At 37.1% G+C, this 25817-nt stretch overlaps 1 protein-coding gene across 1 annotated transcript; it reads right to left on the bottom strand.

Moving 5' to 3' along the window:
• Nucleotides 1–1848: 1848 nt before the first annotated feature.
• On the bottom strand, nucleotides 1849–24237 carry cpe (carboxypeptidase E). Its single transcript, XM_054779551.1, has 9 exons — nucleotides 23832–24237; nucleotides 11260–11456; nucleotides 11010–11177; nucleotides 10109–10226; nucleotides 9843–10025; nucleotides 6145–6284; nucleotides 5971–6070; nucleotides 2545–2663; nucleotides 1849–2462 (listed from the first exon to the last, which is right to left on the bottom strand). The coding sequence occupies exons 1-9, from the start codon at nucleotides 24064–24066 to the stop codon at nucleotides 2364–2366; spliced, it is 1359 nt and encodes a 452-aa protein (XP_054635526.1). The 5' UTR covers nucleotides 24067–24237; the 3' UTR covers nucleotides 1849–2363.
• Between the last annotated feature and the right edge of the window lie 1580 nt (nucleotides 24238–25817).

Below are 25817 nucleotides of genomic sequence, written 5' to 3'. Positions count from 1 at the left end.
ATTAATAAGCCCACACCAGCTCGCCGCCTCTCCCCTGCAGCAACTCCAGAGTAGAACAAGGTCCAGCCCCTCTCGAGGAGTTTGGATCCAGAACCCAAACGGTGGGTCGAGGTGAGTCCGACTATATCTAGTCGGAATGTCTCAACCTCTCTCACAAGTTCGGGCTCCTTCCCCGCCAGAGAAGTGACGTTCCATGTCCCAAGAACCAGATTTGGCCGCCAAAGACCAGGTCGCCTAGGCGCCCGCCCTCGACCGCCACCCAAAACGCAATGCACTGGACCCTTATGCTTGCCCTCGCAGGTGGTGGGTCTACGGGGGGGAGATCCCATGTGGCTTCTTCGGGCTGAGCCCGGCCGGGTCCCACAGGTGAAAACCCGACCACCAGACGCTCGCCTGCGAGCCCCTCCCCCAGGCCTAGCTCCTGGGTGAGGCCCCGGTATCCCACTTCTGGGCGAGGTGCGGTCTCTCCTTGTGTGTTTATTCATAGGGGTCTTCTGAATCACTCTTGGTCTGGCCCGTCACCTAGGACCTGTTTGCCTTGGGAGACCCTACCAGGGGCATATAGCCCCAGACAACATAGCTCCTAGGATCACTCGGGCACACAAACCCCTCCACCACGGTAAGGTGGTGATTCACGGAGGGGTACTGCTAATTTTTTCAACTTTTTTCTCTTATTTTTTTTACAATGTTTTATAAAATTACTGCTGATTTTTACTTTTTTTCTCTTAATATTTTGATTTTATTTTTGTAAAATTACTGCAGATTTTTACATTTTTTTCTCTTTATATTTTGATTTTATTTTTGCTAAATTACTACAAATTCTTTCCATTTTTTCTCTTAATATTTTGATTGTATTTTTGTAAAATTACTGCAAATTTTTTTTCCAGCTTTTGTCTTATATTTTGACTTATTTTTATCAAATTACTGCTGATTTTTAAATTTTTTCTCTAAATTTTAGTTTTATTTTTGTAAAATTACTGCAAATTTTTATACTATTTTCTCTTAATATTTTGATTTCATTTTTATTAAATTACTGCTAATTTTTTTTCCAGTTTTTGTCTTATATTTTGACTTATTTTTATGAAATTACTGCTGATTTTTAAATTTTTTCTCTAAATTTTAGTTTTATTTTTGTAAAATTACTGCAAATTTTTATACTATTTTCTCTTAATATTTTTATTTTTTTTGTTAAATTACTTCTAATTTTTTTTCCAGTTTTTGTCTTATATTTTGACTTTATTTTTATAAAATTACTGCTGATTTTTAATTTTTTTCTCTTAATATTTTGATTTTATTTTTGTAAAATTACTGCAGATTTTTACATTTTTTTCTCTTAATATTTTGATTTTATTTTTGCTAAATTACTACAAATTCTTTCCATTTTTTCTCTTAATATTTTGATTGTATTTTTGTAAAATTACTGCAAATTTTTTTCCAGTTTTTGTCTTATATTTTGACTTATTTTTATGAAATTACTGCTGATTTTTAAATTTTTTCTCAAAATTTTAGTTTTATTTTTGTAAAATTACTGCAAATTTTTATACTATTTTCTCTTAATATTTTTATTTCATTTTTGTTAAATTACTTCTAATTTTTTTCCAGTTTTTGTCTTATATTTTGACTTTATTTTTATAAAATTACTGCTGATTTTTAATTTTTTTCTCTTAATATTTTGATTTTATGTTTGTAAAATTACTGCTGATTCTTCCTCTTTTTTTTCATTTTCCAAAAATGACCACTTGATTTGTTTTATTTTTCATTGTGCCACGGGCCAATGAAGAAAGCACCCCGGGCGGACACCACTGTGGACACCCCTGGTCTATGAAGTGTACTCGCACACACACACAGTTTGACAACATAAAGAGGAAGTTTTATTGTTTTGAATCTTGGACAAGTACGTTATTTAACAGCGATACATTCAGTAACTCTCCTCTCTGTGGCCGAGATGCACACACACGCACCATTACAATATTTTGCGTCCATTCACGTTAAAAATAAGGGGGTGTGTGTTTGTGCGTTCATGTTGAAGTTGCTAGATACAAGAGAATATAGTGTATGCCACCGTGCTCAAAGCGCTTTTTTTCTTCAATCTCATTGTGTTCTTTTCTATCGTGTGTGCGCAACAAAGGGAGGAGCCTCTTATGGGTTATAGGGGTGGTTGCCACGGTTACAAGTCACACTAAAACAACCAAGTACAGTACAGTAGCCGACACTAGAAAAGAAAAACAAACTACTTCCTGTGTCCATCGGTGTGCAGGATACTGGAGGTCACGTCGAAGAAGGGAAGGAGAGAAAGACTTGAGGAGGGAGGGAGGAATGAAAAGACACAAAAAGACAGCGAGGGGGCGGGGGGAAGGACGTGCTTAGAAGTTGAGCGTCTCCGACATCATCTTCCACCAGTCCATCAGCTCCTCCCTCTCCTCCTCCTTCCTCTCCATCAGAGACTCCAGCTCAAAGTCCACCTGATGCAAGAAAGACCAGGATACAAATCAGCGTTTATTCCGCGCGGGACCCCCGCCCCCACCACATTCTGAGATAGCTTACCCTGGTGGCGGGGCTGTGAGGAACCGCCACCTTCTTGATGACGGTCAAGTATCCCGCAGCGGAGGCGGCCACCTTGTAGTTCCCGGGAGGCAGCAGACGCCAGTAGTCGCCGTCTTTGGCTAGAAAAACAATAGCGGCGGCACCGTCAGTCTAACTGCTCCCGTCCCATCTTTGTTTTCGTCCGAAGGGCGGCCTGCGCCACATTCGAAACATATCGTTTAACAAGAAACATTTTTAAAAACAGTAAAAATGGAAAAACTGCAAGAATAAAGTCAAAATATCAGGAGAAAAAAGCTGCAAACTAGCAAGAAAAGGTTGTCATTTTATGAGAATAACATGGGAATATTATGAGGATCATTTTAGCAGCTTGAAGTACAAATGTTTTTTGTTGCTTTTTTTTTTTTTAAGTCGTACTATTATGAGAAACAAACACAAATTATTTTTGGAAAATTTTCCTGCGGAGAAAGCATGAAGTGAAAATATTATGGGAATAAAGTCATAATCAGGAGATTTAAAAAAAAAAAAAAAAAACAAATAGAAATGTAAAAACGGCTGTAATTTTATGAGAATAAAGTCAAAATAAGGTGAGGAAAAAATTGATGAACTTGTAATATTATGAGGAAAAATAAAGTCAATTTTAGTAGCATAGAGGCGAAATAGTAAAGGATTTTTAAAAAATAAATTTTTAAGTCATAATATTATGAGAGAAACAAACAAACCAAAATAAAGGGGAAAAATGTATAATGCGGGGGGAAAAGGTATAATATTATGGGAATAAAGTCATAATTAGGGGAAGAAAATTTATAAAACGAAAGGTGAAATTGTTGGCAATTTAAAAAAGAAACAGCAAAAATGAAAATATAAAAAACAGCTGTAATTTTACTGGAAGAAAGTCAAAATATTATGAGAAAAAAGTCGTATTCTCATGAGAAAAATGTTGCAATTTTACGAGAATTAACTGCTAATATTATGAGGAAAATCAATGTCAGTTTAGTATCATACAGTAGAGATGAAATATAACATTTTTTCTTCTTTTTTTTAAAAGCCGTAATATGAGAGAAATAAACCAAAATAAAGATGTCATTTTTAGAAAAATAGGCTGGGGAAAAAGGTATAATATTATGGAAATAAAGTCAAAATTAAAAGAAGAAAATTTACAAGAAAGCTGAAATTGATGGCAATTTTTTTTCTAAATAGAAATGTAAAAAGCAGCTGTAATTTTATGAGAATAAAGTTAAACTATTAAGAGAAAAAAGTCGCATTCCAACAGGAAAAAAAGTTGCAATTTTACGAGAATAAACTAGAAAAAATATGTTTTTTTTTAAAAGCCATAATACTATGAGAAAAATAACCAAATCAAAATAAAGATGTCATTTTTAGAAAAATAGGCTGGGGAAAAAGGTATAATATTATGGAAATAAAGTCAAAATTAAAAGAAGAAAAGAAGAAGAAAGTTGCAATTTTACGAGAATAAACTAGAAAAAATATGTTTTTTTTTTAAAGCCATAATACTATGAGAAAAATAACCAAACCAAAATAAAGTTGTCATTTTAAGAAAAATTGGTTGGGGAAAAAGGTTCTCTAATGTAATGAGCAACAATACCCTCTACGTCCGCCAGATGGAGCCATCGATCCGACTTGATCGGAGGGCTGCCGTTTCAACCTCGTCAACGCAACTTACATGTAGGAACTTTAATAATTTCATAGAACTTTATTGATCCCTTGGCCACGTGTGCCCTTTGGGGAATTCAGGTTCCACACAAGACACTCACAGCATGTAGCAGCATAATAATAATATCATGTATGACATAAAACTAAGTATTTGTGCTTTAGAAAAGTAGAAACAACATAGAATAATACATGTCATAAATAACAAAATAAAAGAATAAAGAAAGTGAGAATAAAAACAGCTAAGAAAATGAAATAAAAAATAAGCCAAATGATTCTAGATTGTCCAGTTTAAGAATATACAGTGGTGTGAAAAAGTGTTTGCCCCCTCCCTGATTTCTTATTTTTTTGCATGTTTGTGACACTTAAATGTTTCACATCATCAAACAAATGTAAATATTAGTCAATGACAACACAACTCAACACAAAATGCACTTTTTAAATGAAACTTTGTAGTAATGGATGTAATGGGACACACACCTTCCAAAAAGTTCAGCTTTTGTCTGGTCAGACCACAGAGTATTTTCCCAAAGGTCTTGGGGATCATCAAGATGTTTTCTGGCAAAATTGAGATAAATTTGGATGTCTTTTGTGACCTCTCGGATCAGTCGTTGCTGCACTCTTGGGGTCGATTTGGTTGGTCGGCCACTCCAAAGCTTAATTTAAAAAGTGCATGTTGTGTTGAGTTGTGTTGTCGTTGACTAATATTTGCATTTTTTTGACAAACATGCAAAAAAAAGGTAACATCACAATATTACGAGCAACCAAAAAGTTGTCATTTTTGGAAAATTAGGTTGGGGGGGGGAAGTCATAATATTATGGGAATAAAGTCTAAATATTATGGGAACAAATTTGGATTACCAGAAGAAAATTTTCAAGCAGAAAGTTGAAACAGCAGAAATGGTAAAAAAAAACTCTGTAATTTTACGAGAATAAAGTAAAAAATAATAAGAGATAAAAGTTTTTAAAAAGTTTACAATTTTACGAGAATAAAACTGGTAATATATATTTTTCATATCATATTATTATAAGAAACATCCATCCAGCCATTTCCTATGCTGCTTATACTCATCGGGGTTGCGCGGTTATGCTAAACAAAACAAAATAAAGTTGCAATTTTTGGAAAATTAGGTTAGGGGAAAAGTTATAATATTACAAGAATAAAGTCAAAAATATGAAGAGAAAAAAAGTCACAATTTTACAAGAATAAACTGGTACTATTATGAGGGAAAAATGATGTCATTTTAGTAGCACAGAGTTGAAATATTTTTCCAAGTCATAATATTACAATAAACAAAGAAAACAAAATAAAGTTGTACTTTTTGGAAAATGAGGTTGGGGGAAAAGTCATAATATGATTGGAATGAGGTCAAAATATGATGGGAATAAAGTGATATTATGGGAAGGAAGTTTTACAAGACTAAACTTGTAATATTACAAGGAAAAAATGATGTCATTTTAGTAGCATAGAGTTGTTGAAAGTCCTAATATTATGAGAAAACAAACTCCGGTTAGGGAAAACATTCCAACAATAAAAGTTCTAAGAATAAAGTGAAACAATCACGAGGATAAAAAGGCATGATATTATGAGAAGAAAATGAAGCACCTATTCCATGCACATACTGTACGTCTCCACCACGGGCGCTCGCACGTTCCCAGCATGCACGTTGCAAGTGGACATGATCATCTACAGTATCTCGTACTACAAAACATAGGAAATATTCCATGCGTGCTAGTATTCAATGTATATCATTTCACCTGTGGTGATGTCATGGTCAATTCCCTCCACGGATATGGTGGCGTTGGTGATGGCGTTGCCCTGCAGGTCTCGCACAAAGCCCTTCACGCCGCGATGAACCTGCACACGCACACACACGACTTAACAAAGTGTACGGGCGTTTCCAGATAAATGCGACTATTCCCAGCGCCAACCTGCTGGATGTAGTTGACCAGCGAGTTGCGGTTCTGCTCCCAGTAGCTCTTGAGCAAGTCCTCGCTGGGGAATTTGTCGCAGCTGAGCTCCAGCGTGATCTCGAAGCAGTTGCTGCTGAGATAGTTGAAGTCCTGCATGCCTGCACCACAACGCCCACCCACACTTTTACTGACACAAGCAATCCACAATAACGTGGAAGTACATGCATTTCTCTCAATAATACATAATAAATCACTTGAAATAATATACAAACGTATGGAATACTTAATAGTTGATTATTTTCCAATTTATGCCAGAGTTCTTTTTTTTTGGGGGGGGGGATTAAAAAACACAACAACAAAAAAAACTCCCAAAATGTGGAGATGTGCGTGCATGTCTCTAATGAATACAAATACAAATCATTCTAAATAATAATATAAACAGAATCTAGAATAAACAGACATAAAGAATACTTCATAATAGATTATTTTCCTGATATTTCCAGAGAAAACTTTTTTTTTGTTGGTTTTTCTGATTAAAAACAAAAAAAACCCACTCAAAATGTGGAAATACATGCATTTCTGTAAATAATACAAATACTTCGAAATCATATTTAATATAATCAATAATATACAAATGTATATACTTATAATGATTGATTCATTTCTTATTCAAGCCAGAAAAATCTTTTTGTTGTTTTTTGGATTAAAAACAAAAAAACTCACAAAAAGTGGAGATACATGCATTTCTCTAAATAATACCAATCCAAAAATAAGTGTAAATGGTGCCAGGTTATCGAATGACCAAGCAACTGAAGAAAAGACGGGTGTTCTAATCATATTTTCCATGACGGTATCTAAACAACACATCATGAAAAAAATGCTGGGGGGTTGTTTTCAGATCAAATTTGGAGATACGTGCATTCCTCAAATAACATCTTACACAAATAGCAATAATTAGAAACAACAAATATCATTAAAAATGTATAAAATTCTTAAGAATAATTTTGTTCTATTCATCTGAGAACAATAACTTTGGTTGTTTTTGGGAATAAATACAAAAAAGTCAGTATGTGGAGGAGATACAGTACATGCTTTTCATACAACAGCAACAATTTGATATCATTCATGCTAGTGATTATGAACTATGATGTGAATGTATGGTTTTACATACTATTAGCATTAGCATCAGCAAGTGTGTCCAGACTTTGGACTAGTACTCTATCAGTATTTCAAAAACAAATACAGGATACAGTAATCCCTCGTATCATTCGCTCCACACCCGAACATGTTAAGTGAATTTAGGATTCCTTCTTAGAAAATTGAATACAGTAGATGCCCCTACAACGTAAATAATCCGTTCCAAGAATCTTTATGTTATAGGGTTTTTATGTTATAGGAAGCGTAAAATACATGTAAATAGCCTAATCTGTTCCAAGATCTTCCCAAACTCACACCTTTGGGCCTTCAAAATATTCAAAGTCCACCAAATATGTTGGGAAAATATAAGAAAACGTTAGCATAAACATAGTAGAGTAACATTCCAATATAAAATAAGGTAATAAATAAGATTACTGTAAATAAATCAAACTGAAAAACAAAAACAATCAACTAGTTTAAGGGCGACTACGATGAGGAAGGGAGAACTCTGTTAGTCATGGAAAATGTTTCCCTCTCTCTGTCGCGCGAGCTATTCAAATCGAATTTCTGAACTTGCACAGACTTGACGCTTTGCGTGTTATGGAATTTCTTCCGTAATACGATGAAAAACTTTACATAAATTCTTTACTTTCAGTGGAATTTACATAAAAGGAGGTTTACATTATGCGAGGTACTACTGTATTTTCATAATTAGAGCATAGAAAACCTTCTAAATACGGATTTTAACATTATTAGAGCCCCCTAGACATGAAATAACACCTCTATAGTCACCTTTACACTCCTATTACCCAATATAGTAGAAATAATAAGAGAAAATAAGATGTAGAAAACTTGTTTAAGACCTTTTAGATACACTTTTTAACATTATTAGAGCCCTCTAAACATGAAATTACACACCTATAGTCACCTTTACACTCCTATTACCCACTATAGTAGACATAATAAGAGAAAATAAGATGTAGAAAACCTGTTTAAGACCTTTTAGATACACTTTTTAACATTATTAGAGCCCTCTAAACATGAAATAACACCCCTATAGTCACCTTTACACTCCTATTACCCAATATAGTAGACATAATAAGAGAAAATAAGACGTAGAAAACCTGTTTAAGACCTTTTAGATACACTTTTTAACATTATTAGAGCCCTCTAAACAAGAAGTAACGCCCCGATAGTCACCTTTACACTCCTATTACCCAATATAGTAGACATAATAAGAGAAAATAAGACACATTAAGCATGGAAAACCTGTTTACAGCCTTTTAAATGTGTTTTTTAACATTATTAGAGCCCTCTAAACATAAAATAACACCCCTACAGTATAGTCACCTTTACACTCCTATTAACCAATATAGTAGACATAATAAGAAAAATAAAACACATTAAGCATGGAAAACCCGTTTAAAACCTTCTAAATGTGTTTTTTAACATTATTAGAGCCCTCTAAACATAAAATAACACCCCTACAGTATAGTCACCTTTACACTCCTATTAACCAATATAGTAGAAATAATAAAAAGAATAAAACACATTAAGCATGGAAAACCCGTTTACAACCTTCTAAATGTGTTTTTTAACATTATTAGAGCCCTCTAAACATAAAATAACACCCCTATAGTCACCTTTACACTCCTATTAACCAATATAGTAGACACAATAAGAAAAATAAGACACATTAAGCATGGAAAACCCGTTTACAACCTTCTAAATGTGGTTTTTAACATTATTAGAGCCCTCTAAACATGAAGTAACGCCCCTATAATCGCTTTTACGCTCCTATTAACCAATATAGTAGACATAATAAGAAAAATAAGACACATTAAGCATGGAAAACCCGTTTACCACCTTCTAAATGTGTTTTTTAACATTATTAGAGCCCTCTAAACATGAAGTAACGCCCCTATAGTTGCCTTTACGCTCCTATTACTCAATATAGTAGACATAATAAGAGAAAATAAGATACATTTAGCATAGAAAACCTGTTTACAACCTTCTAAATGTGGTTTTTAACATTATTAGAGCCCTCTAAACATGAAATAACACCCCTATAGTCATCTTTATACTCCTATTACCCAATATAGTAGACATAATAAAAGAAAATAAGCTATTTAAGACATAAATAATACTTAAATTGTCTTCCCTACGGGACCTGAAAGAGGGACGGGCCGGAAGTGATGTCGGAGGTTCAGAGTTGAGTTTTAGCTTTGTGTGGCTAACAGCTACAAAAGTTGTTATTGTTATTATTTCTGAGGGATTATTGTGCCTGTTGGTCAAGTCTGGTGCTTGTGTGTCTCACAGAACATGACAGTAACATTAGTGACACCTAGTGACCGGTGTACAATACTACATACCATCGCAGTGTGAGTATGCTTCATTTAGGGAACAAATGTGTAGATTTGGCTTCAATATGCGGATTTCTTTGCCTAACAATTCCACTACAAACCACAATGATTTATTAACTAATACCTTTTTGAAAAACTATGATTGCGTGAAGCTGCAAAAGTTGAACCGCAAAGTGTAAATAATAATAAAAGCTAAAACATGTTGGGTTTTTTTACCTCCTGGCACGCTGTACCAGGCCCCTCCATTGGTGATGCCGTCCGTGAAGCTGGAGTCGTCGTCGTTCTTGCGGCAGGGCGCTCGCCGAGGGTCGGACATGACGGGGTTGTAAACGGAGTAGGCCTTCGCCAGGGACTTGAACATCGCATCGTCAGGGCTGGCGCTGTACTCGTGGGCGGAGCCTTCAGGATCAACAGATGAGTAATAGCTGGCTATTCATTCTGTAGGATGTACGCTAGGTGTGCGTGTGTGTGCGTGTGTTTACCAGTGCGGGTCTCATCATACGGGTAGTTGGCCACCACATCTCCACCATGGAGGTTAGCAGAGAGGACGAAGGGGATGTCCATGATCCAGTGGATCACTGCCTTGGTCTCTGGCGCCAGCTGCAACACGCACACGCACAAGTAATATATTCAGGATCTCATATTAGACACTCAATAACAACACCTGAAAACCTAGCATTAAAAAACACTGGAGAAGCTAAACAGAAGCATGAAGAATAAGCGAGCAGATATCACCTCCAACTTATGCTTATTACGTACGTACTGCCAGTACTTACTTACTACTACGTCAACCACTACAATACACCACACACATTGAGAAACATTTGAAAAGAGTTTGACTTTTTCTTTTTAGAGGGGGTTCATTTTACTTTTTACTTCATTTTTATACAGATACATCAATAAATACCATCAAAAACTGCATACAAGAAAATACAGAAAATATTTCATATGAGAAAATCTAATACTACTACGACAAAATATGTACTTATAGCCACTTCAAAATACATACCTCACACTACTACATATCTACACTACTACTACTACCACTACCACTACTACTACAAAATATCTACTTATACCCACGTCAAAATTCATACCTCTAATATCTACCACTGCTACTACTACCACTACCGCTACTACCACTACTGCTGCTGCTGTACTGTACTACCACTACTACTGCAAGTACAACTACTGTTACTACTACTACTACTGCTACCTGTAGTACCACTACTGCTGCTACTACTACTACTACTGCTAGTACTACGACTGCTACTACTGCTGCTGTACTACCACTACTACTGATAGCACTACTACTACTACCACCACTATTACTGCTACTACTATGACTGCTCATACTACTGCTAGTATTACTACATGTAGTACCTTAGTGTTTTCCTCCACAGATTTCTTCATGTTTTGCAGCAGGTGGTTGTTAGCTCCGCCCTCCCGCTCGTTGAGGTAGATAATTCTGTCCAGATCAGGGAAATTGCGATTGAGGTCCACTCCCTGGGCGTTGGTGCGGCCCACAAACCAGTCCTTGATCTCTCCGGGCTGCGGGAACAACAGAACCAGACCAGCGCCGTGAGCACGCGCACCCTTGAACGCAGCGCACCCCTCCCCCCGCTGAGCTCACCTGCGAGGCGGCTTTCTCAAAGCCGTCGGGGTTCATGGAGGGCATGAGGTGGATGCGCGTGTTGTGTACGAGGTCCACGATGGTCTCGTTGCCCTGCTGGTACTGGTTGCACAGGTACTGCGCCAGGTAGATGAGCAGCTCTCTGCCCACCGCCTCGTTGCCGTGCATGTTGGCGATGTACTTCACCTCCGGCTCACCTGCAAAACACCAACTTGCACCTCAACAAATCTACTTTCACTCTTTCTGCTCGTGCGGCCTTCCGGCATTGGGGCCAAGTGGGGCAGTGACCCACCACATCCAAATGGCACTGGCTACCGTCTAAAACAGGGGTGTGCAACGCGCGACCCGGGGGTCACTTGCGGCCCGCAGCTGTTTTTGTACAGGCCTGCGGCACACTCTAAAAATAGGATTTCATGAGAAAACTAAAAAAAAAAAAAAACGCAGCAGCAAAAACAGAACAATCAGCAGTTATTTTACAAGAATAAAGTCAAAATATTAAGGGAAAAAAGTTTGACATTTTTAACGTCATAACATCACGAGGTAAACATTTTGTAGCATAAAGATGAAATATTCAAGAAATACAATTTTTTTTTAATTCGTAATATTATGAAAACTAAAAGACATTATTTTGAAGGAAAATGATGAGGAAAAATTACGTAAACAGTTGAAATATTCAAGAAAAAATATGTTTGTTTTTTTCATGCTGCAATACGATGAGAAACAAACAAAACAAAATAAGTCATTTTATTAATAACTAAGTAATTTTTGGAAAATTGGGGAAATGAAGAACGTTGACATATTTGGAAATGAACAAAAACAATGGGAAAAAAGAGCAAATAGGAAAGTTGCTATTAATAATGGGCTTTTTCACATCTATGACAAAGCTGAGACGCAGTTTTTTCTTGAAATACTGTATACATACAGTACAGTAATACCTTGCAATGTCACCGTTTGAGTATCACTCCCACTCGGTCTGTCACGATACATTTTGCTGGTCGCACTACAAATTATCGTCAATAATCGATGTTATCGACAATATTTTTTTTTAAACCATATTTTTTCATTATCGTCACAGGGGGTGGCGTGGCTGAGGTGGTAGAGTGGTCGTCTCCCAACCTGAAGGTTGCGTGTCCCGTGATCGTGTCAAAGGGTCCTTGGGCAAGACGCTGAACCCCCGCTGCTCCTGATGCTAGGTAAATGTGCTAACAGTGTCAAAGTGCTTTGAGGGCCTTGGAGGTGGAAAAGCGCTATACTAGTGAAAGACCGTTTACCACGAGAGGTGTAATTCCCCCTTAAACCACTAGATGGTACTCAATTGAATTTCTTTTGCAACGTAGCGAGCGACTCTGTCTGTTAGCGTGCACTGTTTTGTTTGTATTTGCCACGGTAAGTGTTGACTGTCGGGATGAAGGCTCCGCTGCACGAGGCACCTAAATCATTCTTTTTTCCCGGGTTGACAAAACAGTCCGTGCCGGTTCATTCTGTTTAAAACCAAAATATTCCCACACTGGTGATGTCGGCTGTGACATACGCCTCAGAAACCATCGCTTCTGTGTATCGTTCCGGGCACTGATTGGCTCACGTGTTGTGTCTCTCACATGTGCTTCCTACATTGTTGTTACCCAGGGGAAAGTATCTTCGCTGTTGTGAGTGAGTCATTTCTGACAACTTTTATGTAAACACAGCAGCTCCTAAACGTGCTACCTTTTCTACAGCATCTGGCCGTGGACCTAAGCGCCCTGGGAAAACTCTTACCGTAGGACAGGGTAAAACTCCTCCATATGATAGAGGACGGCAAGGAAATCGTGGATGTTGCCCGCCGTTGTGGCTTGAATGGCCCCGACATTCGCGCCGTCCGTGGAGATGAAAAGACCACTCGTGCAAAGGCTGTCGCCAGCCTGCTTGCAGAGCAGTACATCAACGACATGTTCCAAAATACCCTTGTGGAGGGGAGTTATCATCCAGGTGTTATCCAATAGTAATTCTACTGTAATGTACAAGTGCATAAATACACTTACTCTCAGTACAGTATTATGTTTAATGTATGTGGTTGTATGAGTGGAAAGGTGACTGTAGGGGTGTTATTTCATGTCTAGAGGGCTCTAATAATGTTAAAAAGCATATTTAGACGGTGGTAAACAGGTTTTCTATGTCTGATTTTCTCTTATTATGTCTACTATATTGGGTAATCTGAGAGTAAAGGTGACTATAGGGGTGTTATTTAATGTCTAGAGGGCTCTAATAATGTTGAAAAGTGTATTTAGAAGGTCGTAAACAGGTTTTCTGTGTTTTATATGTCTTATTTCCTGTTATTATGTCTACTATATTGGGTAATCTGAGAGTAAAGGTGACTATAGGGGTGTTGTTTCATGTCTAGAGGGCTCTAATAATGTTAAAAAGCATATTTAGACGGTGGTAAACTGGTTTTCTATGTCTGATATGTCTTATTTTCTCTTATTATGTCTACTATATTGGGTAATCTGAGAGTAAAGGTGACTATAGGGGTGTTATTTCATGTCTAGAGGGCTCTAATAATGTTAAAAAGCGTATTTAGAAGGTGGTAAACAGGTTTTCCATGTATGATATGTTTTATTTTCTCTTATTATGTCTACTATATTGGGTAATCTGAGAGTAAAGGTGACTATAGGGGTGTTGTTTCATGTCTACAGGGCTTGAATAGTGTTTAAAAAGAACTTATTTAGATAGTCATAAACAGGTTTTCTATGCTCTCATATTCCATTTGTTAACATTGATTGACATATTGCGAGGGATACTGTAACTTCTTAGCTTCTTCTTTACAAAATATCAAAGTGGCCCTTGCTGGAGGAAAACGGTTTGGATGCCGCTGGTGTCAAAGGTTAATGTAATCGAAATTTCACAGTCTGGAACTCCATTCTAGAGTGACGCCGTGCCTTTAATTGAGTGTCGCTGTCACTGATTGATGTGTGGAGCAGTGGCCACAGATACATGCCTGGTATCAGAGGAGACGCTCTCCTGAAAGTCCTGAAGTGACGTGTGGGGATACGTAATGTGTTTACGATTACTGCATGATACATGATGAGATATCTTTCCGATACAGTGAAACCTCGGCTGACGTGTTTTTTTTTTTTTGTTGTTAAGGTTGCAAATTCACAGCAAAATTTCCCGGCGAGCGTACAATACGGCACCGATCTTAACTCATCCAACACCAACGACGTATTTATACGCTTTTATAATCCCGAACGCCCGACAACGTATTTATACTCTCCACTGACGCATTTCACTTCAGAGCGCTTTTAAGCAATTAAAAACGGCTCCAACGTGGCAGAAGTGCATTTGATAAGAGCTCGTCAGGGATCTTGTGAAGGGAAAAATCACACGTGACAGGACAAGTGTAGCATGCAGAAGGTTATTCATTGTAGGGAAACTTCAACGCGCATAAAGTAAATAAATTGTTATTTGGACGTAAAACAACACCTTTTTTGTGTTGTTCATGTTGGTATAGTTGTTGAGATATTTGAGCTGTCACAAAGGCAAAGAATATTTATGTCAAGGGGAAAGTTATGCTTCAAATGTATCTTTTCCCTGTTTTAGTTGGGAACTGATTTTTTCCTGAAACTTACCTACAATATGTTCTACTGCTGGTTACTAAAAAATGGAAAACGGTAGAAACAAACTTTTTTTTTTCTAGATGAAAAACGGAAGTCTAACCTTTCTCTTGGAAGGTTCCCGAGAGCCAAAGTTTCATCATTCATGGTTCACATTGTTGTTGCCGCAGGACTACCCAGCATGCCTTGCGGGCACTTGTATATCAATAACAGTTTAGGTTAGATGTTCTGTTTAGCGTTTAGTTGTTGTTTATTACCCAACCAATAGCAGTAGTTGATTTATTTCTATGAAGTATGTCGACGGAGTATTTCCACGTTGCGGCCGCGCCGGAGTGATGCACTATTTTAGCCATTTTGAAAGCGTGACTCTTTCACAGCGTGGTGCACCTTGGTACACCGCTAACCCACCCATGCCAAGCCTCTGCTTTTCTTTTCATCACGGCTGCAAAAAATAAGCCAAAGAAAGTTGCCAGTGGCAGCATTTTGATAAAGAAGGTGACAAACACGACTGACTTGCAAAAAGAACTCACGGCCAAACACCAAGGTGGCGTACGTGCTGGTCTCGCTGCCACATGCATGTATGAGTGTAGCTAAAGCTGCGGCCATTGGGTGTAGCCTATTAGCGGCTGCAAGTGGAACTAATAAGTACGTTCATCCCAGCGAGCACATCTGGCGCGCTGGTTATTTTTACACCCTCCAATGCTGAGCTGCTGCTAATCATTTCAAGACCACAAAGAACTCTTTCCATCCTCACGTAGAAAGAACACTTCAATGCTTTTACGCACTCCACAGCTGACGAACACACGCACGCACACACGCACTTACTGCAGCTGTACGGTTGGTTTCCTGCCTGCACGTGAAGATGTTTAATGCAGGGCCTTTCAGTTTCCACAAGCAGCACCGAGTCCTCATTTGTAAAGCCAATGTTCCCCCCAGAGAATTCATCCCTCGCTTATGGCGGGTCACTGGTTCCACACCCGAGTAGGATTCCTTCTTCATAAATGCAATATTTTGCAACCTGTTTACCACCTTCTAAATACGCCTTTTTAACATTATTAGAGCCCTCGAGACATGAAATAACACCCCTATAGTCACCTTTACACTCCTATTCCCAATTTCGTAGACGTAATAAGAAAAAAATAAGACGTATAAAACCTGTTTACAACCTTCTAAATGCAGTTTTTAACATGACTAGAACCCTTTAGACATGAAATAGCACCCCTAAAGTCACCTTTACACCTTATTTACCCAATGTAGTAGACATAATGACAAAATAAAACATATACGACATAGAAAACCTGTTCACAACCTTTTAAGTACACTTTTTTAACATTATTAGAACCCTCTAGACATGAAATAACACCCCTATAGTCACCTTTACACTCTTATTACCCAATGTAGTAGACATAATAAGAGAAAATAAGGCATATATGACATAGAAAACCTGTTTACCACCTTCTAAATACGGTTTTTAACATTATTAGAGCCCTCTAGACATGAAATAACACCCCTATAGTCACCTTTACTCTCAAATTACCCAATATAGTAGACATAATAAGAGAAAAGAAGACATATAAGGCATAGAAAACCTGTTGAACTCCTTCTAAATACGCTTTTCAACATTATTAGAGCCCTCTAGACATGAACTAACACCCCTATAGTCACTTTTACACAGCAATTATCCAATATAGTAGATATAATAAGAGAAAATAAGACACAGAAAACCTATTTACAACCTTCTACATATTTTTTTAACATTATTAGAGCCCTCTAGACATGAACTAACACCTCCATAGTCACATTTACACTCCTATTACCCAATATAGTAGACATAATAAGAGAAAATAAGCCTTTTAAGACAGTTTACCTTGCAGAGGAGCAGAATCGGTGGCGGACAGGAAGTGACGTCGGGGGTTCAGATTTGAATTTTAGCTTGTTGTGGGCTATGGACGCAACAGCCACCCATGTTATTACTCTGATTATTACTGTTGTGCCTGTTGTGACGTCATTTCAAGCTGCAATGAAAGCCGGCTGTTCAAGTCTCACTGAAGAATTACTGACACCTAGTGACCAGTGTAGAATACTACATTCACACGTTGCGGTCTCAATGGCTTATGATGTTTTTCTATTTTAGTTCATTTGGCCATTTTTATGCCTGAAAATGCTTAATTTGGGCAAAACATACGTACAATTTGCTTAAATATGCATACTTTTACACTAATAATGGGACGTAGTCAACCACAGAACATCAGTGGTTTATTCATGAATTCAAAGAGTGAGGGGGCGACGTAGCGAGCTGTTCTAGGCTGGAAATGTCACTTTTTAGTGTTTGCAGTCCGTCATACAAATGTAAAAAGAAGTCCAGCACCGTAAAAACTGTCAAAGGAGTCGATGCTAACGTTGGTGACCCTGGAGTTCACGGAACTTCCTGAATATTCGCCTTTGGGGGACAGGTTTTGCACACAACGCAGCAGGAAGCCAAAGAAGAAGCAAAACAAAGAAGATTTGACAACTCAGGTGTCATGTGACTGATGTAGATTAGATGATTTCATTTTTCCCAGACTGTTGTTTTTTTTTTAATTGACGCTACCTTTTGTTTTGTTTTTTCAGATTTGGCGCTACTTTACTTTTCTTTTTAGATTGATCCTACCTTCTTTTCGTTTTTTTACATTCTGCACTACCTTGTTGAAGATTTGTTGCTCCGTTTTTTTGTAAATACTTTTTTTTTTTTTTAATTTGGCAGCACCCTTGCTGCTACCTTTTTTTGATGTGGCACAAAGCGACATTTAAAAACAAATTTTAGATTATACACACTGTTTTTTAAGATCTGCTGCTATCTTTGTTTGTAGAATATCTTTTTTTTTAAGATTTGGCACAACCTTTTAAAAAAAATTTTTTTTAGATTTTACGCTACATCTTAAAATTTGCTGCTACCTTTTTTGTAGAATTTCTCCAGTACTTTGGTGAAAGATTTGGTGCCAGCCTTTTTCCTTTATATTTGCTGCTTTTTTTATTTATTTTGTTTAGATGTGGCACTACTTGTTTATTGATGCCAACATTATTTTTTTTTCAGATTTGGTGCTACCTTTTTTTTGTAAGATTTGGCGCTACTTATTTTTTAAGATGTGGTGCTACACAACTTTTTTTCATTTTTTTATTTTTATTTTACGCTACATTATTTAAAATGTTCTGCTACCATTTCTAATAATAAAAAAAAGATTTGGCGCTATTTTTTAAACAATTTTTTTTAGATTTCAATTTTTTTTAAAGCGGAGTTGTTGTAGAATTTCTACTTTTTTTTTTTTTTTTTTTTTACATTTGGCGCCACTTTTTCTTCCTTTTCATTTGTTCTGCTACTTTTTTGGCATGACTTTTTGTTACGTTTCCTATTTTTGTCTTTTTCTCTTTTGTTACATGTGTCGGCGCTGCTTTTATTGTTTTACCTGTGCTATTGCGGCCCTGTGGCAAACACTGACGTGTATGCTCGGCAGTATATTTTCTCAGTAAAAATCACTTATCTTCTTTTTCTTATGAAGAAAATAAGTAGTGCGTCCTGAGAGGTTGCATAACGGGGGCGGAGCTTACGCTGTTTATCTCCTTCATGAGCTAATAGGAAGCCCGACATGAGGTCACACGGCTTGTTGGGGCAAACAAGCAGGAAAGGAAGACGTGCATACGAATGTGTGGATGTTAATGCGGTACATAAATACTACATGAGCTGCGTGTCGTCTTCTTTCGAATGGGCAGCCCTCTTCCTCGCACACTCAGCTTGTCTCTCACGTCTATTTTTAGACGACTCTTTCATGTTTGCCCATTTGTCTTACTGGAGTTTGCCATCTTGAAAGATGGCAGCAAAGACAAGAGTGTTTTTCCCTCCAAAAATGCATCTCATTCACCCGAAGTTGCTGATCATTTCTAAATGTACATGATAACATGAGGTACGGTATGTATGACAGGCCATGTACTGTACCGTGTGTATTAAACTCTACATTGTGTAGGCTTTAAGGCTGGATTGTGCATTGAGCGTTTAGCTTGTTAATACTAAATGCTAACAATGGCAATTGAAGAGACATGTCTTTGCGTCACTTATTTTTGACCCTGGAACATTTCTTTTACATTTTGCAGTACCTTTTGAAAGAGTTAGCTTCTACTTTTGGCGCAAACTTCTTTTTTTCGATTTGACACTATTGCTTTTTAAGATTTGCTGCTACCTTTTTTGGAGATTTGCTTACTTTTTTTTTTTACATTTTTTTTTTTTTTTTTTTAGATTTGGCGCTACCTTTTTTCCTTTTTAAAAAAATTTGGCACAACCTTTTCTTTTAATAGATTTGGGGCAACTTTTTTTTAAAGATTTGGCACAATGTTTTTTTTAGAGTTAGCTTCTACTTTCGGCGTAGACTTTTTCTTTCTGTATTTACACTATTGCTTTTTAGCGTTTGCTGCTACCTTTTTTGTAGATTTACTTACTTTTTTTAGATTGGGCTTTTGAATTTGGTACCACCATTGTTTTATTTATTTATTTTTTTGGTGCTGCCTTTTTTCCTTTTTTAAAAAACTTTTAAAACTTTACCTTTTTTTAAAGATTTGGCACCGCCTTTTTTTAGATTTAGCTTTTACTATTTATTGTTTTTTAAGATTTTTTTTTATTTTTTGACGCTAGCTTTTTTTAAAGGCATTACTTTTTTAAAAATGTAACGTTACCTTTTCTTTAAAAAGATTCGGCACTACTTTTTTAAACTTTGGCACTACCCTTTTTTTAGATAGCTTTTTCTTTTTTTTTTTTTTTAGATTTTACGCTTTGCTGCTAAAGTTTTTTTGTAGATTTGCTACTTTTTTTATTTGGCACTACTTTTTTTGTGCTACCTTTTCTTTTAAAAGATTTGCCGCAACCTTTTTTTTTGATTTAGCTTTTACTTTTGGCGCAAACTTTAGTTTTTCAATTTGACACTACTGCTTTTTAGGATTTGCTGCTTCATTTTTTGGAAATTTGCTACTTTTTTTTAATTTGGCGCAAGCTTTTTTAAAATGTTTCGCACAACGTTTTTTTGTTTTTTTTTTAAAGATTTAGCTCTACCTCTTGTTTTAAAAGATTTGGCTCTACCGTTTTTTTCTTTTAAAGATTTGGCATGACACACTTTTTATAGATTTAGATTTTAGATTTGGCACAACCTTTTTTTTTTTCAGATTTTACGCTACATTTTCTAAGCTTTGCTGCTACATTTTTTGTAGATTTGGTACTTTGTAAAAAATGTGACGCTACCTTTTTTAAAAAATATTTGGTGCTACAATTTCTTTTAAAAGTTTTGGCACTGCCTTTTTCCTTCCATGTGGGTTTTATTTTTTTTCCCACATGAACAAATGAGGTCAACCAGCGGATTGTGTTTGAGCTAAAGCGGCTAAAGCTAACGAAGGGAACATTTTTCCATGAGCTTTGCAGTTTTTGATGGGGTTCTTTTTGAGTAATCCACAAAGCGCAGGTGTGTGATATTTGACAGCAGGAGTGGCGAGTAAACACGGCCCAACGACGTGGGACAGCAGATGGCCGCTCAGCGACAGATGCGTCAGCTCAGGGCCGCCGGTCCCCCTGAGAGCGAGCCGAGCGCTAAGCCGATCTGTCGCCAAGGCAACCGCTATTTCCGCCACCGCCTCGGGGGAGAGCGGCGCAGGCGCCGTCGCTCCAGGCTTTTCTCTTATTCGCTGACGTCACGCTTCAGATGTTTGAGAAGCACCGTGGAAGAGACGAGGAGGGAGGAACTATTCAAGTCCGCGTGGCGATGCCGGCGTGACTCGTGCTTTTCCACTCATTTACACATGAAACAACACCCCTAGAAGTCACCTTTACGCTCCTGTTGCCCAACACAATAAGAGAAAATAAGACATAAATACAACCACAACACTAGCCCGTGTTGTTCTTATGAATATGTTATTATTGCTTAGGGTGCTGCCGATTCCGATACCATGAGTGAAATCAGACGATATGGATCATGATCACATGGATGAATGATACATTTTTCAAAGTATTTATGACGAGTGCTGTCGGCCGGTGGTGTCATACCAAGGGGGAGCAGTCAGGACAATTCCAAGGTCCCTTGCATGGCGGGGTCCCAAAAATGAGGTCATTACTGATGAAATGAGTAATTAATTAATATATGATTGATTCGTATATGACTGAGTTTTATTTTTCCATGGGTCATTTTCAGGAAAGTGGGAGGAGGACGCATACGGGGATCACTACAGGCTGCAATAAAACGAGCCGCAGGTTTGGGGGGTTTTTAAGATTTTCTTTTAAAGATTTTAAGACTTTTTTTTTTTTATAAATTTGCTACTTTTTTTTATTATTATTTGATGCTATCCTGTTTTTCATTTGCCCCCACCTTTTCTTTTAAAAGATTTGGCCCTATCATTTCTTTTTAATATTTGGTGCTACCGTTTTTTTGGATTTAGCTTTTATATTTGGCACAACTATTTTTTGGTTTTAGATTTCACGCTCCGTTTTTTAAGATTTAAGATTTGCTGCTACCATTTTTTTGTAGATTTGCTACCTTTTTTCATTTAGTAACATTTTTCTTTTACAATTTCGCACTACTTTTTTTTTTTAAGATTTGGCACTACCTTTTTTTTAGATTTAGCTTTTATATTTGGCACAATCTTTTTTTCAGATTTTACACTACGGTTTTTAAGATTTGCTGTTATCTTTTTGTCCATATGCTACCTTTTTTTTTTTTTTTTTTTAGATTTTGCTCTACCCTGTTTTTAATTTGGTGCTACCTTTTTTATTAGATTTGCTACCTTTTTTATTTAGTACATTTTTTTTTAACAATTTGGCACTACTTTTTTTTAAAAGATTTGGCTCTACCTTTCTTTTTATTAGATTTGCTACCTTTTTTATTTAGTACATTTTTTTTTTTTTTTTACAATTTGGCATGTTTTGACGCCACATTTGGGGGGGGGGATTAGACTTTTAAATTTGGTGCAACCTACACTACGGTTTTTAAGACTTGCTGCTATCTTTTTTTGTACATACGCTAGCTTATTTTAAAGATCTGGCTCGACACTGTTTTTAATTTGGCGCCACCTTTTCTTTTTTGTTTTAAGATTTGGCCCTACCTTTTTTTGTACATTTGCTACCTTTTTTATGATTTTGCGCCACCTTTTTCCAAATTTGACTTTAAGATTTGGTGCAGCCTTTTTTTTTAGATTTGGCTTTTAGGTTTGGAGCAAGATTTGTTTGTTTTATTTGGGGCGACTTGGGATTGGTTTGTGCAACAAAGCCGTCTTTTAGAAAGACTAGAAATAACGTGACGCATTATTCAGGATTTCTGCTGAGCTGAAGCGCGGACATGATAACGATGCATGAAATGTATGCAGTGCTGTTGCAATATCGACCCAGTATCGGTATCGGGTTCCGATACCAACATAATTCAAATATCAGAAATTTCCGAAAACCACCTGCAGAGATTTGCAAACCATGAGTCAAAGCTGCCGAAGATGTTGTCGCCTTGTTGTTGTTGTCAGCAAACGCAGCACAAAGAATATCAGCCGACGTCGCCAAATGAGTATCAGCAAATCAGCAAAGGTATTTTTGCTGTTGCAAATATTACAATTTTCTTCTTAAATAATCTTTCTCAGTTTTCTTTTCATAATATTAGGACTTTTCCTAATTTTACCTCATTTCCCAAAGAAGACAACTTTAGTTCATTTTTCTTCTCATAATATTACATCTTTAAAAAAAAAAAACTATAGATTTTTTCTTTAATATTTAACTTCTTCTCATAATATTAAATATTCTCCATTTCATTCTCATAAAATGACTTCCGGTTTTTCACACTTTTGCTCTTTGTTTTAGATTTGGTAGAACCATTTTTCAAATATAGATTTTTTTATTTGGCACTATGATTTATTTAGATTTGACTTTCGATTTGGCACAACTATTATTTTTAAAAAATTTGATGCTACCTTTTTTTATATATTTGGCGCAGCCTTTTTTTTTTAAGATTTGGCACTACTTTTTTTTTAGACTTGACTTTTACATTTGGCGCAACCTTTTTTTTTTAAGATTTGGCACAACTTTTTTTCAAACTTGACTTTTACATTTGGCGCAACCCTTTTTTTTTTTTTAGATTTGGCATTACCTTGTTTTTAGATGTGACTTTTAGATTTGGCACGGCCTTGTTTTTCAAAGATTTGGTGCTACGTTTTTTTTTTAGATGTGACTTTTAGATTTGGCACAACCTTATTTTCAACTATTTGGCACTACCTTTTTTCAGATTTGACTTTTACATTTGGCGCAACCTTTTTTTTTTTTTAAAGATTTGGCATTACCTTGTTTTTAGATGTGACTTTTAGATTTGGCACGACCTTGTTTTCAACTATTTGGCACTACCTTTTTTCAGATTTGACTTTTACATTTGGCGCAACCTTTTTTTTTTTTTTAAAGATTTGGCATTACCTTGTTTTTAGATGTGACTTGTAGATTTGGCACTACCTTTTTTCAGAATTGACTTTTACATTTGGCGCTACCTTTTTAAAAAAAAAAAAATTTGTTGGAACCTTTTTTTTTTAAGATGTGACTTTTACATTTGACGCAACCTTTGTTTAAAGATTTGGCACTACGTTTTTTGGTGTCTTTACTAGGTGATTTTTGTTTCTGTTTTTCTGTGTGATTGCTGGGTTATTATTGTAATAATAATAGCAGTGAGTGAACTGTTTTTTTTACACAATCACCACAGTGTATCACAAGCAAGAGATTGGCAGCAAAATGGCGGCTTTGCACGGCCGATCTATAGCTCGGCTTCTTTCTTTCTTTTTTCAAATGAAATCTTTTCCATTTTTACGCACGGCTGCAGTGTAGATGAGAACACACCTGCGCTCTGCATCCCACCCAACGCCAGCCGTTCAAAAAATGCGCAAAAAGAGGTGCACGTCACGACGCAAGGTGCACTAAAATGATACAACTTTGATGTAAAAAGAAAAAAATGGACCGACCTGGCTCGTGCGTGCCAGGGTTGTCGGACATCTCCAGAACCAGCATCTCCCGGCCCTCGAAGCTCTCCCCGATGGTGTAGATGCGGGTGACAGTGGGACATTGCAGCCACACCGACACCAGCGCCTTCCGCAGCTCGTCGTAGCGGTGATACTCGAACGACATCTCGCCGTCGGTGCCCTGGGCCGCGGACACCAGCACCGCCCCGAGCAGGGCAGCCAAAAGCAGCGTCTTCATGGCGATGGCGTCTGCGTTTAAAAAAGGAAATGAAGAAGAAAAGACGCAAAAATGTCCAAAGCCTTCTCTTCTCTCTCCCCGCAGCCTATTTATTAACGTCCTCTCCTTCCCACAGCGAGGATGCGTACCTGGACGAAACCGCACAGTGTCAAGCTCAGCAAGGAGAGTAGCACTTCCGGTGGGAGCTGTCAGAATAAGAGTAACTTCCTCAAAAACGCTTCAAATAACATACATTGCCTGAATTGAAATACAATAGGTTAGAGCCCATCATTGGATAATGACTGCGTCATGTTTCAGCTAACTGAGTCATTCCACAATTGGAGGACATTTTCACACATCAACGTTTGAAAATTTGAATACAAGTAGAAGGGAAATAATTAGGGGAAAAGGAAGAGGCTGCGGAATACTGTCACCATGTAAAATGCTAGCAGGTGCTCTAGCTAGCACCTGTTACCGTTTACTTGTCACCGCGAAAGATTTTCAACACATCACAAAAAAAGATAAAAAATAAAGTTTGGAACTTTGTATTTACGTCTTTGTATTTCACAAGAAGGGCGCAAAACTTGAGCAGCAGGACCAACAAAAGTGAGTATAGCAACTTTTTTGCTTCGTAATTCGTTTACTTTGAAACGTTTGTTAACATTTAACTTCGTTAGCTACGTGGAGCGTTGAAAACACTATTATTACCGTATTATTATACTAGTACCGTTATCGCTACATTTTGAGTATGGAATTGTTTATTTTTCCAAGCTAACACAGCATTGTCATTGCCCCCATGTGACAAATACTTCTGTTTACTGATGAGTGATTGGAAGAGATGTGGCATTATTTAAGCATGCTTTGCACTATGTATTTATTTTTGTTATTAATTGGACTGAGACGAAGACTTTTTCATTGTTATTTTTTATACACATAGATAGCTTTTTTGGTCTGCGTCTAATGCGTGTATGTATACATTTGACATGTTATTCTGCTGACTTCATTTTTGCCAGTGCCTTACAGCATGCTTGCGGATATGATGTACTCTTGTACACATTTTAATGCCACGTTCATATAATTGGTATCTTTATTTTATATTGTAAGATTAACGGGAGGGTGACGGGAAAGACGGACGAAATACGGGAGAGGGTTGCCAGCTGGGTATGGTCATGTACAAAACACAAAAGCATGCAGTTGTTGAGTACATTTGGCTTGGCCTTCCTGGGACCAAATCTCAAGAAAGTGGGAAAAATACACTTTTTTTCAGCACGGTACAAGAAGAAAACGGGGAGTCACGTGACACACAGGAGCCGGCATCGCCTACGTTTATCAACAGCAAGGCGCAGGTAAAGCCTTCATTTTTTTCATAATCTTGCTTGAACGTCTCACTCGACCTCATGCAACCCTCTTATGCAAATTACCAACAGATGACAAACTGACATACGTTTGTCTGCTTTGAGTGTAGCAACAGCTAGATAAATAGGTGACTTTAGATAAACAGTTTTTTTTGTGGCTTTGTTTGTCAAAGTCGTGAAATTGTCCGGGATGTTTACGAAAACTTCGATATAAATGTCGGATATGCCATGGCTGACTTCATGCACATGACAATAAAACTCTCTTGAATGCAGTCATGTAAGCTAATATCTCAATGTTGTGTCATTACTGCCACCTTGTGGCCACAATACTACATTTCACTCGTATTCCCTGATGTTTTGACTAATAATAGACCATAGTCTACCACAGCGATCATTAATAGTAATAATTAATTAATG

The sequence above is a fragment of the Dunckerocampus dactyliophorus genome, chromosome 6 (assembly GCF_027744805.1).
Source record: "Dunckerocampus dactyliophorus isolate RoL2022-P2 chromosome 6, RoL_Ddac_1.1, whole genome shotgun sequence".
NCBI classification, from domain to species: domain Eukaryota; kingdom Metazoa; phylum Chordata; class Actinopteri; order Syngnathiformes; family Syngnathidae; genus Dunckerocampus; species Dunckerocampus dactyliophorus.
The sequence above is the reverse complement of the archived record's forward strand: the minus strand, read 5'-3'. Positions and strand labels throughout refer to the sequence as shown.

Coding starts and splice junctions, on each gene's coding strand:
- cpe (XM_054779551.1), bottom strand. CDS start 24,066: ATGAAGACGCTGCTTTTGGCTGCCCTGCTCGGGGCGGTGCTGGTGTCC. Junction 6,285..9,842: donor CTGGTACAGCGTGCCAGGAG/GTAAAAAAACCC, acceptor GTTGTGGTGCAG/GCATGCAGGACTTCAACTAT. Junction 2,463..2,544: donor CTCACAGCCCCGCCACCAGG/GTAAGCTATCTC, acceptor TTCTTGCATCAG/GTGGACTTTGAGCTGGAGTC.